The following is a 19,389-nucleotide window of genomic DNA, read 5'->3' on the forward strand; positions in this document are numbered from 1 at the left end:
AGAACGACGAGTCAGCATACAGAGAGAAGGAATAGTTAACAGTCTGGTGTGGAGCAAACAACCTGTCTCTGAACATTGACAAAACCAAAGAGATGGTTGTGAACTTGAGGAGAGCACAGAGCGGCCATTCTCCATTGATTATTGATGGATCCTCAAGACCTCAATCAAATTCCTTGGCTGCAACTGCTGTTTTTGCACTGCATTGTGTTTTTTTACATATACTCATAAACTTCATAGTCTTTTATAGTTCAATTCAATTCAATTCATTTTTATTTGTATAGCGCTTTTAACAATGAACATTGTCTCAAAGCAGCTTTACACAGATAATGTGGTGATTAAAAGTAAATATGTTCTTTGTAAGTACGTTTGTCCCTGATGAGCAACTGTGGCAAGGAAAAACTCCCAGAGACGGCATAAGGAAGAAACCTTGAGAGGAACCAGACTCAAGAGGGAACCCATCCTCATCTGGGTTGCACCGAATGTCAGTTTGAAGCAGATACACAATGTTGCGGGGTACAGTGATGATGATCAGAAGCAAACTGTATCCTGAGCAGACTGCTGACATTAACTACAGTCCAATCCATCCTCAAAGCGCCCGTTCTTACTCCGGAATTTCATGGAACCACCCAAGGTGTTGATGAGAAACCGTCCCAAGCTGCACAGAGTGGCCTCCAGTCGAAGAGAACACTATCCAGAGGCAGGCCTGGACGAAGTGGGAAGATCCACGGAGGGGAGAGGGGCAGGAACAGTGGTCACTGGAGCCTCAGGAGCATGTTTAACTCGCCCGAGAGAGAGCGAGAACGAGAGAGAGAGAGAGAGAGAGCGAGAGAGAGAAGAGGGGTGACAGGAAGAGAAGGATATGGATTATTAAGCGTCCTTATTGTTGTATGAAAGTTAATATCACTGTGCAGTTTGGACTCCGGCAAGACTAGCTATGGCAGCATAACTAAAAGGGAGAACCAGAAGGTTCTAAAAGGGAGAACACAGACATGAGGGATCTCTGGGATAAGAGACGACCCACCACACCACCGTCAACAAACCTGAGTGAACGTGTGAATGTGAGGGGACGACAGCATACAAATATCCCAGTTCACCAAACACTCTATATCCATGTTCCCTCCAGATCTGAGCCTTTACCAAAGAAAAAAATCTACTGATCAAAGGTTTGACTAAATAAATACGTTTTCAACCTCGACTTGAACACTGAGACTGTGTCTAAGTCCCGAACACTGGTTGGAAGGCTGTTCCATAACTATGGGGCTTTATAAGAGAAAGATCTGCCCCCTGCTGTAGTCTTCATTATTTGAGGATCATACTGGTACAGAAGTTCACTCAGATACTACGGTGCGAGACCGTTAAGTGCTTTATACGTCAGTAGTAGTATTTTATAATCAATGCGAGATTTAATTGGGAGCCAGTGTAGATTGATTAAAACAGGGGTGATGTGGTCATATTTCCTAGATCTAGTGAGGACTCTTGCTGCTGCATTCTGAACTAACTGAAGCTTATTTATGCACTTACTCGCACACCCAGACAGTAAAGCATTACAGTAGTCTAATCTAGAAGTAACAAAAGCATGAACTAGTTTTTCTGCATCCTGTAACGACATCATATTTCTAATTTTAGCAATATTTCTAAGGTGAAAGAAGGCAATCCTGGTGATATTATTCACGTGAGACTCAAAGGAAAGACTAGGGTCAATAATCACACCAAGGTCTTTGACAGCCGTACATGCTGAAACAGAAACACCATACAAAGATGCTTACGTAATCGGAAAGTTTACTTCGAGCTGCATGTGTTCCTAGTAAAAGTACTTCCGTCTTATCTGAGTTGAGCAGAAGAAAGTTATTAAGCATCCACTGTCTAATGTCCTTTACACACTTTTCAACATTGTTAAGCTGATCTCTCTCATCTGGCTTTGCTGAAATATACAGCTGTGTGTCATCAGCATAGCAATGGACGTGAATACCATGTTTATGAATTATTTCACCAAAAGGCAGCATATATAAAGAGAAAAGCAGTGGGCCTAAGACAGATCCTTGAGGAACACCAAACTTTACCTCATAGAGTGTGGAGAACTCACCATTTACATCAACAAACTGATAGCGATCAGTCAAATAAGACCTGAGCCAAGAGAAAGCTGTTCCCTTTATTCCAACAACGTTCTCAAGTCTAGCAAGTAGTATAGTGTGATCAATGGTGTCAAAAGCTGCACTGAGGTCGAGCAAAACAAGTACGGAGAAAAAACCCTGATTAGAGGCCAATAACAGGTCATTTACCCCCTTAACTAGCGCCGTCTCTGTGCTATGATGAGGCCGAAATCCTGACTGATACATTTAAAAAATGTTATTCATAAGTAGGTGTGAGCATAATTGCTGTGCTACAACCTTTTCTAAAATGTTGGATATAAAGGAGAGATTTGATATTGGTCTATAGTTGGACAACTGACATGGATCAAGGTCAGGTTTCTTAATAAGGGGATGGATAACTGCCAGTTTGAAGGATTTTGGTACATAACCAGTGCTAATGGAATAGTTTAATATTTTTAAAACAGTTTCAATTACCTCTGGAGTTATCTGTTTAAAGAAACTTGTAGGCAAGGGATCGAGAATGCAGATTGATGATTTTGATGAGGAAATTAATGAAATTAAGTCATTCTCATGAATAGGAGTGAAGCTTTGTAGTTGATTGTCTGCTATAATTATGCTGCTGTCTACAGGGTTACTTGTAAAATAATTTGGATTTATATTAACATCTGGATTTCTTGCCTGATGTTTTCAATTTTATTATTAAAAAAGTTCATGAAATCATTACTACCGAATGATGGTGTGCATGTGAGTGCAGTGCTTTTATTCCCTGGTAATTTTGCTACCGTGCAGAATAAAAATCTAGGATTATGCTTGTTATTTTCTATGAGGGTGGAGAAATATGCTGATCTAGCAGCACTAAGAGATTTTCTATAATTTAGGAGGCTCTCTTTCCATGCTATTTGAAATACTGTTAATTTTGTTTGATGCCATTTACATTCTAATTTTCAAGTGGTCTGTTTTAAGGTGCGCGTATGATCATTATACCACTGTGCAAATTTTTACTCCCTGACCCTTTTGGTCTTAAGGGAAGCTACATCATCTAGAGTATAACGTAACGTTGATTCTAGGTGTTCAGTGGCCCAGTCGAGCTCTGCGGGGTCTGACGGAGATCTATCTAATATCGCAATTTCTGGAAGATTATTGATAAAACGCGCTGCTGTAGCTGACGTGAAAGCACGCTTAATACGGTAACGTGGTGAGGTAGAAATGCAATGACTGAGGCAGATTTTAAAAGAGATTAGATAATGGTCTGAAATAGCTTCAGACTGTGGAATTAAGACTAAGTTTTTTATTTTTAATTCAAATGTTAACAACAAATTGAAAGAGTGTCCAACACTATGAGTGGGTCCCATACCATTCTGATTAATTCCAACTGACTAGAATGGACACAACTGCTGCTCTTAAGGAGTCTTCCTGATTATCAAAATGAATATTAAAGTCACCAATAATTAATGCTTTGTCTAAAGAAGTAACTAAATTTGTGATGAAATCTGTAAATTCTATGAGAAAATCAGAGTAGGGCCCAGGGGGTCTATAAATAATAATTAGTGGAAATGACTGCCTGGACCTGCTTTCGGACACTGAATATTTTATGTTGGTGTAAAGAACTTCAAATGTTTTACATTTGTGTTTAGTCTTTTGTGTGACGCTTAGATTATTATTATAAATAGCTGCGACTCCACCTCCTCTGCCATTTAGATGGGGTTGGTGTCTGTAACTATATCCAGGAGGACTCGCTTCATTTAATGCTACATATTCATTCGATTTAATCCATGTTTCTGTCAAACACATTATATTAAACTCCTGGTCGTAATAATTTCGTTTATAGTAAGCGCTTTTGACGTGAGAGATCTAATGTTCAACAATCCTATTTTTAGATCAGAGGTGCTGGCTGTGCGTTTAGTCCTATTTAATTTAATGTTAATCAGGTTACTAAAACAGACTTTCTCATAATTCCTATATTTTGGTTTTGCACAGACACAGTCTCAATATGGTGGATCCTGAGTGACGATTTTGTGCAGCTAGCAGACGGTCGGTTTAGCCTGTCTGTCTGCTCCCTGGCCTTGGCTCTAGACAGTCACTTGTTAACTAGTGCTGTTCTGAGACTATTACCTATACTACAAGAAATGAGAGCAGCACCTTGGATGGATACCGTCCCGCCCTAACAGGCCAGCCTTGCCCTCAAAAATGCTCCAATTATTAATGAAGCCCATTGTTTTTGAAGCACCACTCGGAAATCCAGCAGTGCAGCGACCATAACCTGCTGTAGGCTACATCGCCACGCCGCATTGGGATGGGGCCAGAGCATGTTACTGCATCGGACATTGCCTTCGCTAATTTACACACCTCTATAATATTACTCTTAGTAACCTCTGACTGTCGAAGGCGTATATCATTAGCTCCTGTGTGAAAAAGTATCTAAGAAAACCTGTGCTTTCCTAAGAATCTAAGCTGACCTGCTATGTCCGGCGCCCTGGCTCCCGGTATACACATAACCTGTGCTGCTGGTGCCCCTAAAGGTCTAGCTAATTTCACGTGCCTCAGAATGGAGTCTCCTAAAACCAGAGCTCTTTAAGGTTTCTCAGCGGGTGCTTTACTGAGGAGAGCAAACCTGTTGGACATATGAAGCGGAGAGGAATGGTGCTCCCGTGGGCGAGCCTTAGCGTTAGCTTTGGCTTTGCGAGCATGCCGCCGAGTCGTCAGCCATTCGCCCCGCTGCGAGGGCTCTAATGCCGGAGTCGGGGGAATATTACCTTCACCTAGGGCATCCAGACTTGTGAAATGTCCTCACTGCTTTTAAACCCTCAAACAGGGAAAAAAGCGCTCTTCCGAAAGCAAAAAAAATAGACGAGATGGAGCCAACGGAAAGTGAAGGATGCAGGAAATCAAAACGAAATTTTGATATTTTAAAGCGATGAAAGCGATAAAAAACGAACTGTAAAAAATGTAAAACACCGATACAAACAAAATTCCCGGCAAAATTCCTCTTTGCACAGTATTGTATATTCAGAGTATACAGAAGGTTTACTGGTCAGCGCTATTTTGTGTTATGTGTATTGTCCCACACTGTCTTGTGTTGTCTGTCTGCACTGTTTTTTGTCTGCACTGTTTGCACTAGGTTGTACTCGATGCACTTTATGTAGCTTTATGTTGTGTGTTGTAGCTCTATGTTTATTAGTTTAGCACCAAGGTTCTGGATGAACATTCCCTCATTTTTGCTGTGTACTGTGTTACACTGTGAATATTAGAAATGACAACAACAGCCTCGTGACTTGACTTGATTTGTTCACTGAATACTACTGGTTCTTCTGCTTTGTGACATGATACTGTCATTTTATTTGTTAATTGAAGGTCACTTTTTGAACGATTCACTACTTTGTCTATTTGTTTGATCTTTGTTTCGTCCTGGCTCATCAATCAGTTTGTATGGATGTATGTTGTCTGTTGAAGCTCTATGTTGTTTTTGCAGCACCAGGGTTCAGGAGAAACTCTGTCTCATTTCACTGTGTACTACTTCAGATATATTTGGTTGAAATAAAATTTTAAAAAGCTTATTGACTTAAATTTACATTTGATACAGCATCTGACAGATGCCCTTGTCCAGTTTTATTTAAATTTATGTCATTTCTACACTGATCAGTTTAGGGGTAGGGGCCTCACTAAAGGGCCCTGCAGTGGAATCAATCGGCAGTGCTGGGATTTGAACTCATTACCTTCCAATCTGAACTTTAATCTACTGTCTTCATTTTATTAAATAAAGTGTATTATGTTACCACTTTCGTCTTCTAATTTACAAACTAACTAGTACAGTTTAAAACAAAAAAAGATGTTGCCATAAATACTGTATAGCAAACAGGAAACTAACCTGATTGCACTCAAGTAGTTTCCTTCCCTAAGATAACAGACATCAAATCATCTATTTTCAGTCTTTAGTTTGATTTAGATTTTTTTTGTTTTCTTCAGAAAGGAATTAAAAATTAATTGGCAAATAATTTCAAAGCAGGTGAGGATATAAATATGTAAATTTAATAAAGCGAATACAATATGCTAATGATAACATCTGTTCTCAAAATCATTTCATTTTCATTTCTCATATGACTTGGAGGATTTTTATCACTTAAGGAATTATAGAACACACTTTGTTTTCCCAGGGATTTGAACTCATCATGTACTGATGAAAGGCGGGTGTGATGCAGGTATTGATTCTGCACGTGCACTGAAAACACACTCACAAGAAACAAGACTAGAAAACCATAACATGTAGAGTAGACCAACAAGCATGAAGAAATAGAGTATATGACGAGAAATAAAGAGTATATGACGAGAAATAAAGAGTATATGATGAGAAATAAGGAGTATATGATGAGAAATAAGGAGTATATGATGAGAAATAAAGAATATATGATGAGAAATAAGGAGTATATGATGAGAAATAAAGAGTATATGATGAGAAATAAGGAGTATATGATGAGAAATAAAGAGTATATGATGAGAAATAAGGAGTATATGATGAGAAATAAAGAGTATATGATGAGAAATAAGGAGTATATGATGAGAAATAAGGAGTATATGACGAGAAATAAAGAGTATATGATAAGAAATAAAGAGTATATGATGAGAAATAAAGAGTATATGATGAGAAATAAGGAGTATATGATGAGAAATAAAGAGTATATGATGAGAAATAAGGAGTATATGATGAGAAATAAAGAGTATATGATGAGAAATAAGGAGTATATGATGAGAAATAAGGAGTATATGATGAGAAATAAGGAGTATATGATGAGAAATAAAGAGTATATGATGAGAAATAAGGAGTATATGATGAGAAATAAAGAGTATATGATGAGAAATAAAGAGTATATGATGAGAAATAAGGAGTATATGATGAGAAATAAGGAGTATATGATGAGAAATAAGGAGTATATGATGAGAAATAAAGAGTATATGATGAGAAATAAAGAGTATATGATGAGAAATAAGGAGTATATGATGAGAAATAAAGAGTATATGATGAGAAATAAAGAGTATATGATGAGAAATAAGGAGTATATGATGAGAAATAAAGAGTATATGATGAGAAATAAAGAGTATATGATGAGAAATAAAGAGTATATGATGAGAAATAAGGAGTATATGATGAGAAATAAAGAGTATATGATGAGAAATAAGGAGTATATGATGAGAAATAAAGAGTATATGATGAGAAATAAAGAGTATATGATGAGAAATAAAGAGTATATGATGAGAAATAAAGAGTATATGATGAGATGGGACTGTTTTCATCACAATGTGATTTAAATGCGAGTATCAGTGAAAAAGCGGAGAATAAAAGAAGCGCATTTGGCTTTCAGTACCGTAGTCCCTTATTCTACTCTTATAAAGTTAAAATCATGTTTTGGTGATAAAATACCATTTAATTCTGCTTAATATCCTCCATTTCTTCTGTACGCATCTTTACTGTACAGTGTGTAGGACACTTTGCTTTTCTCAGTGTTGCAGATTAACGTGTGTTTAATTCCGATAAATATCAGCATTCACAACAACAACCGAAGATCAAAACAAGTGTGCACGAGACTCACCTGGAATCGATCATACAAGAAATATATATATAAAAATCAATAAAAAGTGCCGCTATTCCAGCTGTTGCTCAGATGCGGAGTCTGCCAGCTCAGGGGGCGTGGTTAGGGTTTTCTCACAAAGCCGCCCGCAAAAGTGTGTAAGCGCATTAGATAAAGTGAGAAACCATAAATACATGTTAGGATCAATAGCGTGATACTCAGGGAGTTTGGGGAGTGTGACTATACGGGGTACAGGACTCACATCTGTACGATTGTGTACCTGAATTTTAACTGTTCTGGTTGGTCCATCAGGTCCAGGGAAAGTATTAGTCACTTTACCTACTGGCCAACATGCTTGTGGATGTTCTGGGTCCACTATGAGTACCACCTTGTCCGGATTAATATTTTTTCCTTATTGACTATGTTTCCATTTTCTTCATCCGAAAATATTACTTGAATGGTAGATCACTTGTGATGAGTGATGTTGGGTGTAACTGGGTCCCAGTTGGGTGTAATTGGAACACATATCCCAGAGGCTTAGCATTTAGGATGCTCTGTTCCTCAGTTAAAACAGCACAGAGCACAGTCTCAGTTACTGTATGATCCTTTAATATTAACTTTAAGACCTGTTTAACTGATTTATCCTCCTGTTCTCAAGCCCCCTTAACATAAGGGGCACCAGTGGGGATAAATCTGAATAAAATCTGTTGTTCTGCGAGCTGCTCCCTTAACTAAGGTGCCATGAGTTCATAGGCTACTCTCATCTCTCTGTCTCCTCCCACAAAGTAGTTACCATTGGACCTGTCTTGGTCCTGTCACAATAACACCCTGGTGAAGAAGCCCGACAGCGTCTGTACCATCTGAGACGCTTAAGGGACTTTAAACTACCCTCTCAGGTGGTAAGAACCTTTTACACCTGCACCATTGAGAGCGTTCTGTTGGGTAGCATCACTTCCTGGTTCAGGAACAGCACCATGCAGGACAGGCGAGCCCTCCAGAGGGTGGTGCGTTCAGCTGAAGGTTCTAACCTGCAGGACATCTTCAGCACGCGGTGGCGGACCAGAGCCAGAAAGCTTGTGAAAGGATCTCAGGCATCCCAACCATGGACTATTTTGTTTGTTGCGTTCAGAGAATGAGGAGGAGCTTCTTTGTTTATCCTTAAATTCTATTTATTTTTTTAAGCTTAAATGTTAGACAGTCGTAAAAAACATTTCACTGCATGTCGTACTCTGTATGTATGTGTATGTGACAAATCGAATTCGATTTGATTTGATTTGATTGTCTGATAGGAGCTCGAATGGTTTACCTCTTCCATCTATGAATCTGTGAAGGGACATTAGGAGACAACATGTTGTCAGACATTTAAAAACTATCCCCCATCATCTGTTCATATACCAATCTTTTAAATGATTTTTGACTGGTCTACACTCAAATACCAATCACTGAAGGGTGAATTACTTCACTACAGATGTGTACTTAAAACACTCATGCATAAGAAATGCCCTGGTGGCAGAATGCATTTCGACAAGTCTCCACAAGCACACTACACAATCTAGTGGAACATCTTCCCAGAAGGGTGGAGCTTATTATAACAGGAAATGTTGATTAATGTGGAATGAGATTTTCCATATGGGATGGGCTAAATCATAATAATTACACTTCCTTGATATCAGGGGATTACTGCATACATTATATATTTTTTTCTTTAACAATTTTTTGTTAAAACTCTATATTGTTCAGATAGAATGTACATCGTGGGGGAAAATATGATGAAATCTTGCTGGAGGATGATTACTCAAGAGAAACCTCAATAAAGGAAGTGGTTTAATGATAAATCACACACACTGGGGTCATACACTGGAAAAATAAAAGTTTCCCAAAGCACAAAAATTAATCATGAGAGTTATATGAAGAAATAAAAAAATATTTTTTTCCAGGCAAAAGTGGATCATCGGGCTCAAGAAGGAACTGCAGCAATGATGCAATTTATTGTACACTCAAACATAAAAATAAATATTTACAACCAAACGCAACAGTGACACCATGTGGCTGATGCAAACAACGACCATTCAATGACAGTCTAGAACTTTCCACTAAAATATACCAAATAAAGTGATAATGACTTGCGAAAAAATATCTATCTATCAAACATTTTAAAGACACAATATAAGGCAGTTGGTCAAAAGGGTATGCCTGATCAGTGTATACATGGAGACATAGCAAGGTCAACTGGGATGTAAAAACCTAAATTGTACTGCATTCAGCCACAAGAGGGCGACAAAGACCTTTCAGCTTCAGTCTTATGGTCGGATAATTTTTACTGATTGGGTCTTATTGGATAGATTTTGTTCATTTAACGTAAATTGAATTCAACTATTTTATTTTTAATAGTTAAAATTCCCCCAAAACGCCGACTGATGCAAATTTTGGATTCCAAATAAGAAAAAAATTTAAAGGCAGTCAAGGACGAAGATTAACAGAGATAAACCAATTATACAGTATAAAGAATGTATATTTCTAGTGCCTACAGTTTCATCATTGTTGAGGTTTGCTGTTGTGATAGATTATTAAATACAGAACTGTTCATGCAAACTGTGGTCCTAGACCATTGTGTCAGACTGGTGATTAATTACAGTCCAAATCCATCCTTAAAGTTCTTGAGTTGCTCAGTAACTAAGTAATGGATATTTAGGTCGTTCATGTGGAACCATCCTTAGCTGCATAGAGTGATCTATGATTGAAGAGAACCAAAAGTACTGGGAGACCTGACTTTTCCAGCCATATTTCAGGTTTCCACAAATCTGGACACACACAATTGTATGAGATGTCTTTGAATGTAGTAGCATGAAATCTTCCCTTCACTTCAGCTAGGAGACTCAAACCTGCTTCATCATGATAATGCCCTGTCTACACAAATAAATGCTTTCCATGGGTTGGAGTTGAAGATCTTCTGCCTGAGAGCTCTGACCTCTACTAAACCATCAATGTGAATGTTGACTGCACCCCAGGTCTCCTCACCTCATATACATCATGGCCTTTACTAACACTCTTGTAGCTGAATGAGTACAAATCTTCAAAATCTAGTGGAGAATCTTCTAGTGGAGACTAAGTGCGAAATGGTATGTTCAAAAAACAATCTAAATTCCATGTGCATCTTAAAGTTCTAACATCATCATCACTTTTATCACTTCTAATGATGCTTCCTTGAATTCAGGGGATTACTGTATATACTGCATTTCATTATTGTTCCTTCAGCAGTTTTTACATGTTAAAAATAGATATTGTTTAAACAGAATGAACATCTTGTGGAAAAGAAATGTGGAAATCTGGGTGGAAGATGACTAAAGGGAAGAGAAACCTCAATGAAGGAAGTGGTTAAATGACAAATCGCACACTCTGGGTCACACGCTGGAAAAGAGAACGTTCTACACCACACAAGTGAATCATGAGAACTTTATTTTAAGAAATAGAAAATAATTTTAACCAGCTGACCGGCAATAATCAGGCTCAAAGAGAAATAAATGCAATGGTACAATATCACACACTCAAATACAAAGAAGTATTTACAACCAAAAGAACACAAAAAAAGGAAGTACACAACAAATACTGTTACCTATAGTCATCCAATCAATGATTTATTAAAATGTATTGTTTGGTTTTTGTAAGACATGGCGATATGTGTGATGACTTTCACAGTACATGCACTTATGATAAAAAAAATATAAAACTAATGTATATTACAGCTACACTCTATGGACAAACGTATTGGGACACCTGACTTTTCCACTCATATGTGGTTCTTCCCCAAACTGTTTCCACCAAGTTGGAGCCACACAATTGTACATGATGCTTGTGGAGGGATTTGGTAGAATAAAATGTATTATTTCCTTAAACTAGGAGACCCAAACCCTTTCCAGCATGACATTCCCCCTATGCACAAAGCCAGCTCCCTGAACATATGGGTTGGAGTGGAAGATATTGAACTCCAACCCTATTGAACACCTTTGGAATGAATTCTTCATGTTGACTGCACCCCAGGCCTCCTCACCTCATGTACATCTGTACCTGACTTAACTAACACCCTCGTGGCTGAAAGAATCTCCAGAATCTCCACAAATTCTATACCAATCTTATGGTCAGGTATCTACAAACTTTTGTCCATATAGTGTTTTATAATTGTGTCACATATTTCATAGGCAAGCGAATGTTTGTGTGGATTTAAATTGTGAAAAATCCAGAAGCAACGGCTAAAATTATGACACCAAAAAACAAACCCTCAGCAAATAATACAGACTGTAAATGAGACTATGTGAGAGACGAGATATCTGGAACTTGAATACTGGTGCCAGTCAAAGTGAAAGAGTAGTGTATTTCAGTTCTCCTTTGACATGACCCTGAAAGTTAGTAGTCATTAGAAGAATGTTTTCCACAGTAGTGAATTCCAAACTGATTACAGAAAGTGAGAGTGTGGCAATGTTCCAGCAAGAACCTGAAGATGAAAAGAATAATGTAAAAGGAAAGGTGATTGGGCTTTCAAGAGTATAATGGGAAAAGGTGGCTCAGTGGTTCATGTGTTAGACTTTGGATCAGAAGGTTGTGAGTTCAAATTCCAGCACCAACAAGCTGCCACTGCTGGGCTCTTAAGCAAGGTCCTTAAACTTTAAATGCTAAACCCATATAGTAGGGTTGTCCATCTTCGTAAATTAGGCCAATGCAAGTCACATCTCGATGCATAGCCAACAATACGATACATTAAATATATTTATATAAAGCAGCTACTGATAGGATGCGATACGATTCACCACTTTTACAATGCAGTGCGATCCGATTTAGATTCAATTTAATGCAACATGATGCAATGAAAAAAAGATTATGATGCTATGCAATTTAGGAAAGGTAAAGATAGTATGCTTTTTTCCCCTTTATTCGTACAAACAGAAAATCATACATTTACTTAAGTGCCGTCTGACTTCTAGACTTTTAGCGCATGACCCTTTTACAAACAGGCCTTTGTTGTGCAAAATAAAATCAAAAGAAAAAGATTAAATAAAACCAGATGTTCTTTTCCTGTTCTGTCTCCAGGAGGTTACAGCTCTACCTCTGCCATGTTAATCTGTATTCTATGTAACTCTCAGGACAAGAGAGTTTTTCACAATGTTGTGATACGTCATATTCACGTAGCAGCAGCAGCGCTGAGAGAACGCGCTCCAGAAACAGTTTAGCGACGAAAAATCATCCTACATATGAAATATTAGTCACAAATTATTGTTCACTTTCTATATAATAAAAATATAACACACCTAATAATAATTATAAAGACATAAATCGATTTTTACAGAAGTAAATATGTTAAAAATGAATTGGTGAATCTTACCATTAGATTAGATGAATTAAAATACAGAGAAATAATTAATTAATTGTTTTTGTGAATCATTTGAATTATTGAATTATTATTTTTTTTTTATACTGAAACTCAGTGCTGATGATTGGTTTGTCTAATATTATTCTGTCCATATACAGTGTGTTATCTTCTGGTCAAGATCCTGGATGAAATCATGCCAGAACATGTGAGATTTATTATTTTGGTGGAACAACTGACGCTTTCTCTCTTTCTTCACCAGTTTGGGTAGAATATATTGGTGGTGAATGAGAAGTTGATAATAATAGAAATAGAGAAATGGGTGTTAATAAAGTGATGAAATAGAGTATAAAAACCAGGCACAGACTGTGAATCTGGGAAATTCTGTGGAACTGATTGAATTATTATTATTTTTTTCATTATTATTATTTTTATAAATCTACCTTCTGGAATTAAGACCACAGACTTTTAAATTCTGGTACTTAGGTACTTGTCTTTTCTGCCAGTGGCTGCTTAAAACTTCTACCTCGTTATTTGAATTTTCTGTGCTGAAATTCCCGCTCTTATAATTTACACCCTTAAAAGGTCACTAGTTTATATTTTGACTGCCCCGTCGTTTGTTTCTGTTCCAGCAAACAGCACAGAGGCCGATAGTCACAATAACTGCAGCACAAACCGAAGCAATAATGAGTGTGTGTGTTTTCCATCGATCATCTGTATGGTCTTTGTTCTCCCTGACAGATGTGGTGTGATCTGCAGGTACGGGGGTGGAGGAGTATAAAGACAGAAGAGTAGGAGAAATTTGGGAAGGTGTTAGTAACTGATCATTTTGAAAGTTTAAAATACTGCTGTTCAACAACCAGGAGGGAGTGAAGCACTTGATGCTGGAGTCACTGGGTACTTTATCTTGGTGCTTTACTAGCCAGTCTCGAAAGGGTAAAATTTGATGGTCGCACCTCCAGGGATTTTGAGACAGCACTAGATTTTGAGCGTTGGTTAGCGAAACTAAAAGGTCTTCTGGTAAATTGAGTAGAGAGTTATTTTGAAGCTCCACTGTGGTTAAGTGAGAGAGACCATCAAGAAGCTTCCCAGGAAGGTGTTGAATCTGATTGTTTCTCAGTGATATGTTAGCCAAAATAGGAAGACCTCTAAACACTCCTTCCTCAAGGCTCGTCAGGTTGTTGGTTTGTAAAGAAATTTCTTTCAGCCCAATCAATCCATTGAAGGCACCAGGGGAGATGTATGAGATCTGATTCCTGCTGATCACTAGAAGTTTTAAATGAGTCAAATTGCTGAACACGTTGTCCTCGAGGCGAGTTAACTTATTGTCATACAGCCATAGCTCCTGGAGCATGGGCATGGGGCCGAAGGTGTTGGGAGACAGTGTGTGCAGCTGGTTGTTGAAAAGTGAAATATATTGTAGATTAGGCAAGTTCAGAAAGATACCTTTAGGAAGAACAGTTAGCAAATTGTTGGAGAGATAGAGCTTTTTCAGCTTCTGCTGACTGGTGAAAAGTTCAGCAGGTATCCGTGTGATGACATTGTTCTGCAGATGCAAGTCGTTCAGGTTCACCAGGGGGTCAAAGATATGATCTGGAATCACCTCCAATTTGTTCTTTTTTAGGGACAAGACCTTTAGACTTCCAAGTCCTCGGAAGGTCCCTGGGTGCAGATTTGTGATGCTGTTTTCCTGCAATATGAGGGTCCCCAGGCGACTCAGACCCTGAAATGCCTCCTCTGGAATAGAAGTCAGCAAATTTCTCCTCAGGTCTAAGATATTCAGGTTTTGAAGAGGAGTAAGGAGGGATGGGGGTAAAGAAGATAGCTTGGTTCCTGAAAGTGTTAAGCTGGTTAGCTTGTGTGTCTGGTTAAAGGTGTGAGGTTGCACCTCCGTTATTTTTGCATCAGTTATGGTCAACACTGCGAGAGTCTCAGAGAATGCATCGAAATGATCTGGTTCAAGTGAGGTGATGCTAGAACGGGTAATCTCTAGAGATTCTGTATTCGTGGGAATGGGGGATGGAAAATCTGTTATTGTATATCCAGTACAGAAAACCTCGGTTTCATTGCACGTGCAATGATTTGGACCTTCAGAAACAACTGCATTTACAGCACAAATGCAGAGGATTAGAAACTGGACAAGATCCATGGAGTCCTGAAAAAGAAGAAGGAAGAAATTTAAGTGATTTGTTTGTGCATATATATATATATATTATATATGCCTACTTAGATCAAAAGGTGCAGGCTATCTGTTGGTTCCTCCAATAATGAAGATTACAGCAGGGGGCAGATCTTTCTCTTATAAAGCCCCGCAGTTATGGAACAGCCTTCCAACCAGTGTTCGGGACTCAGACACAGTCTCAGTGTTCAAGTCGAGGTTGAAAACATATTTATTCAGTCAAGCCTTTAATCGGTAGATTTTTTCTCAGGTAAAGGCTCAGATCTGGAGGGAACATTGATATAGAGTGTTTGGTGAACTGGGATATTTGTACGCTGTCGTCCCCTCACATTCACGTGTTCACTCAGGTTTGTTGATGGTGGTGTGGTGGGCCGTCTCTTATCCCAGAGATCCCTCATGTCTGTGTTGCCTTCTGGTTCTCCCTTTTAGTTATGCTGCTATAGCGAGTCTTGCCGGAGTCCAAACTGCACAGTGACTTTAACTCTCATGCAACAATAGGTACACTTAATAATCCATATCCTTCTCTTCCTGTCACCCTCTTCTCTCTCTCTCTCTCTCTCTCTCTCTCTCTCTCTCTCTCTCGGTCGAGTTAAACATGCTCCTGAGGCTCCAGTGACCACTGTTCCTGCCCCTCTCCCCCCCGTGAATCTTCCCACTTCATCCAGGCCTGCCTGGATTGGACTGTAGTTGATGTCAACAGTCTCCTACACTGACTCAGAAATACACTTCGCTTTTGATCATCATCACTGCACCCCGCAACATTGTATACCCGCCACAAATGGACATTCGGTGTAACCCAGATGAGGATGGGTTCCCTCTTGAGTCTGGTTCCTCTCAAGGTTTCTTCCTTATGCCATCTCGGGGAGTTTTTCCTTGCCACAGTCGCCAGTCGCCACCGGCTTGCTCATCAGGGACAAACTTACTCATAAAGAACATATTAATTTTTAATCACCGCATTATCTGTGTAAAGCTGCTTTGAGACAATGTTCATTGTTAAAAGCGCTATACAAATAAAAATGAATTGAATTGAATTGAATATTAATACGCATGAATACAAATTCATTTTAACAGCACTAATTTTATTAACACTCAATTAAGGTATCGTGCATTTCTCTTTGACCATTTATATTGCAAATATAAATAAATAAACAATAAAGAAGCAAAATTAAAACCTTTCTTTATTTAGATATAAAAAAAAAACCTCCACTTTAATTTTAATCCCTAACATTTGTTTTAGTTTAATTTCTTAAATATAGCACCAAGATCGGCCATGACGCACAAATTCGGCAATTAAAACCGTCCGTGTGGAAACATAGCAAAGGTTTTGTTTGGTGTCCTGATGATTTAAGTAATTCGATTAAATTATTATTACTTTAAAACATTTACAAGAATATTTTGTCTTCATGCTCTATGTTTGATTTCACTAATAATAAACATACACTTGCATAAAGCATCAATATTTGTCCATGCTTATGTTGATTAGAGTATTAACAACCTGAAAAGTAATAATTGAAGGCAAATTTTGAAAATAATAGATAAAAATGTGCGATTAATAACTTCTAGTTTTACTGAAAATAAAAAATATAAGCAACATTTACTCTCCACTCAACTACATTTATGATTCAATAGTTGTACTTTTTACTCCACTATATTTTATTTGACAATCACCGATACCAATTATATTGTATAACCCCTCTGTTAAAGATGTCGTTAAGGCTGAACACTCCCCTAGCATCTGCTCCCTGGCCTCATTTTCAGTCCAAACAATGCTCGAAAAAAAAATAATAATAATCCGAATACTTTAAAAAACAGCTTTTGTTGAAGTTAAATGCAACAATTGATCCTATTTGAGACTGACAGCTGCATCAAATTGCAGCCAGTGCTGAATATGTGGTTTTACTTCATCTAAAATGATTTGCTTTAATTGTATTTGTTTATTGAATACTTATGGTACTTCTACTTTGTGAAGATGTTGGCATTTTATTTGTTGATTGAAGATCCCTTTTTGAAAGATTGCTTTACTATTTTGTCTTTTTTGATTGATCTTTGTTTCGTTCTGGCTTGTGTTGATCTTTGTAAATGTAGTATTGTGGTGCGCAATTTGATTTGTATTTTAGGAAAATAAAACTTCACAAATTAACTGTTTTTGGCTTTTCACTAACATGTGCCTTGGTGATGAGGATGCTCAAGGGTCATATACTTAAGTACTGTTCAAATCAGATACTTTTACTCGAGTCATATTGGAATTGGTGACTTTAAACTTGTAATGGTGAACATTTTGCTGTAAGCTAAATATAATATTCTATTCACTTTGTATATATATATATATATATATATATATATATATATATATATATATATATATATATATATATATATATATATATATCAATGTCTCTTGTCAGACTGTATATAAAAAAACACAAATTGAATAAAACTACACAATGGGTGACAACTGGAATGACTATTTACCCTGATTAAAAAAACATAAATATAATAATTGGATTTACTGTAGAAACTACTTCTTATCTCATAGCATTTTTTTTTGATTGAGAAGGTTAATATGGAGAAAACATTTAACTCATAACAAATGGAAATTCTATACATGTGCTTAATATTTGAACATTTCCCCTGCACTTCTTTCCTGTAGGAGCTTCAGCACTTTCATTAGTTTGGATGGATGGATGTTGTGTAATGAAGCTCTATGTTGTTTATGTAGCACCAGATTTCTGGAGAAATGTCTCATTTCACTGTGTACTACGTCAGCTATGTATGTTTAAAATAACAATAAAAGCTTCTTGACTTTACATTTAATACAGTATGTAACAGATGCCCTTGTCCAATTTTATTTACGTTTATGTCATGTCTACACTGAGCAGGTTAGGATTAAGGGCCTCATTTAAGGGCCCAGCAGTGGAATCAATCAGCAGATTTGAACTTATGACCTTTCAATCTGAACTTCAAGCTACTGTCTTTATTTTATAATGTAAAATGTATTATTACTTATTTCACCTTCCAATTTACAAACTAACTAGTACAGTAAAAAAAGGGAAAAAAGTTAAGTGTTTCCATGGTAAATACTGTAAAGCAAACAGGAAACTAATCTGATTGCTATCAAGTGCATAGACAGAGCATTTCCTCAATTGTATTTACAGACATCACATCAAACATCTATTTTAAGCCTTTAGTTTAGTTTTGGTATTTTTTTCTTGAAGAAAGGAATTAAAGCTAAATTGGCAATTCATTTTTAAAGCAGTTGTGGATATAAAATACAATATGCTAATGATAACATCTGTAATCAAATTTACAAAAACTGAATTAGTTTCAGATCTGATATGACTTGGAAGATTTTTATCACCTAAGGATTTATAGGACACGCTTTGTTTTCCCAATGATTTCAACTCATCATGTAATGATGAAAGGCGGTTGTAGGAATTGATTCTTCAGGTACACTCAAAACACACTTGCAAAAAACAAGAAGACAAGAAATAACCATTTGATGAGGTGAGACTGTATTCAGGTGATAAGACCCTTGACAATGTGATTCGAATGCGAGTGATCAGTGAAAATCCTGAACAAAATAGCTAAAAACCTCATCCTGCTTATTAACTGAAATCATGTTTTTGTGGTATAATACCATTTAATTCTGCTTAATATCCTTCATTTCAACTAAACAGAACCTTACCTTTGGCAGAAGACTGTTTAAAAAATACGTGTTCCTCTCTTCTTCTGTGGAATGCGTCGTTCTTTTTTCCTTAACAAGATAAGTTTCCTCCAGATTCCATCTACAGACTTCCACAGTCATTCCCACATCTGTATATCATCAGTGGCAGACTTTTTAAAAGAACCCTCTCGCAGACCCACCCACATAATTTCAAAATGACTCGGGGGAAATTCTGAGTTGAGTCCCTACCTGTTTCACAGGGCTTTGAAGACATGGATTGGTGAAGGCTTTTATTGGTAAACAGGCTAAAATAAAATGCTTGTAACCAAGCAGATGTGGTACGTCAAGCCTGGTGAGTAATTAAAATCCGGATTCCAGATTTGTATGAAGTTCTCTGTTGCGAAAGCAGGGCGAGGCTGAGTGAACTGGGATTAGTGGGACGTGTATAATCTTCAATTATGAAGGGTTTTTTAAAACTGGACAAACATGCACAATTTTATTTTATTTTTTTATCAGTAATGTCTTTTTTAAAAGAC

The 19,389-nt window shown here is 37.4% G+C and overlaps 1 protein-coding gene across 4 annotated transcripts in view; it reads right to left on the reverse strand.

Moving 5' to 3' along the window:
• The window catches only part of LOC310738339 (uncharacterized protein), a 39,056-nt gene extending 19,882 nt beyond the window's left edge, over positions 1 to 19,174 (reverse strand). Inside the window, exons 1-2 of one of the 4 annotated variants that reach the window (XM_083563262.1) lie at positions 18,875 to 19,065; positions 11,091 to 15,165 (exon numbers count right to left, since the gene is read on the reverse strand). In XM_083563262.1, the coding sequence (XP_083419388.1) occupies positions 13,600 to 15,165; positions 18,875 to 18,994 (1,686 nt within the window). In that variant the 5' untranslated portion in view covers positions 18,995 to 19,065 and the 3' untranslated portion in view covers positions 11,091 to 13,599. Of the gene's footprint in view, positions 1 to 7,672; positions 8,273 to 11,090; positions 15,166 to 18,874 lie in introns of those variants that run through there. The other 3 variants (XM_083563261.1, XM_083563263.1, XM_083563264.1) reach the window with 3 other exon arrangements.
• Between the last annotated feature and the right edge of the window lie 215 nt (positions 19,175 to 19,389).

Source organism: Silurus aristotelis (assembly GCF_946808225.1).
Source record: "Silurus aristotelis genome assembly, chromosome: 2".
Taxonomy (NCBI): Eukaryota; Metazoa; Chordata; class Actinopteri; order Siluriformes; family Siluridae; genus Silurus; species Silurus aristotelis.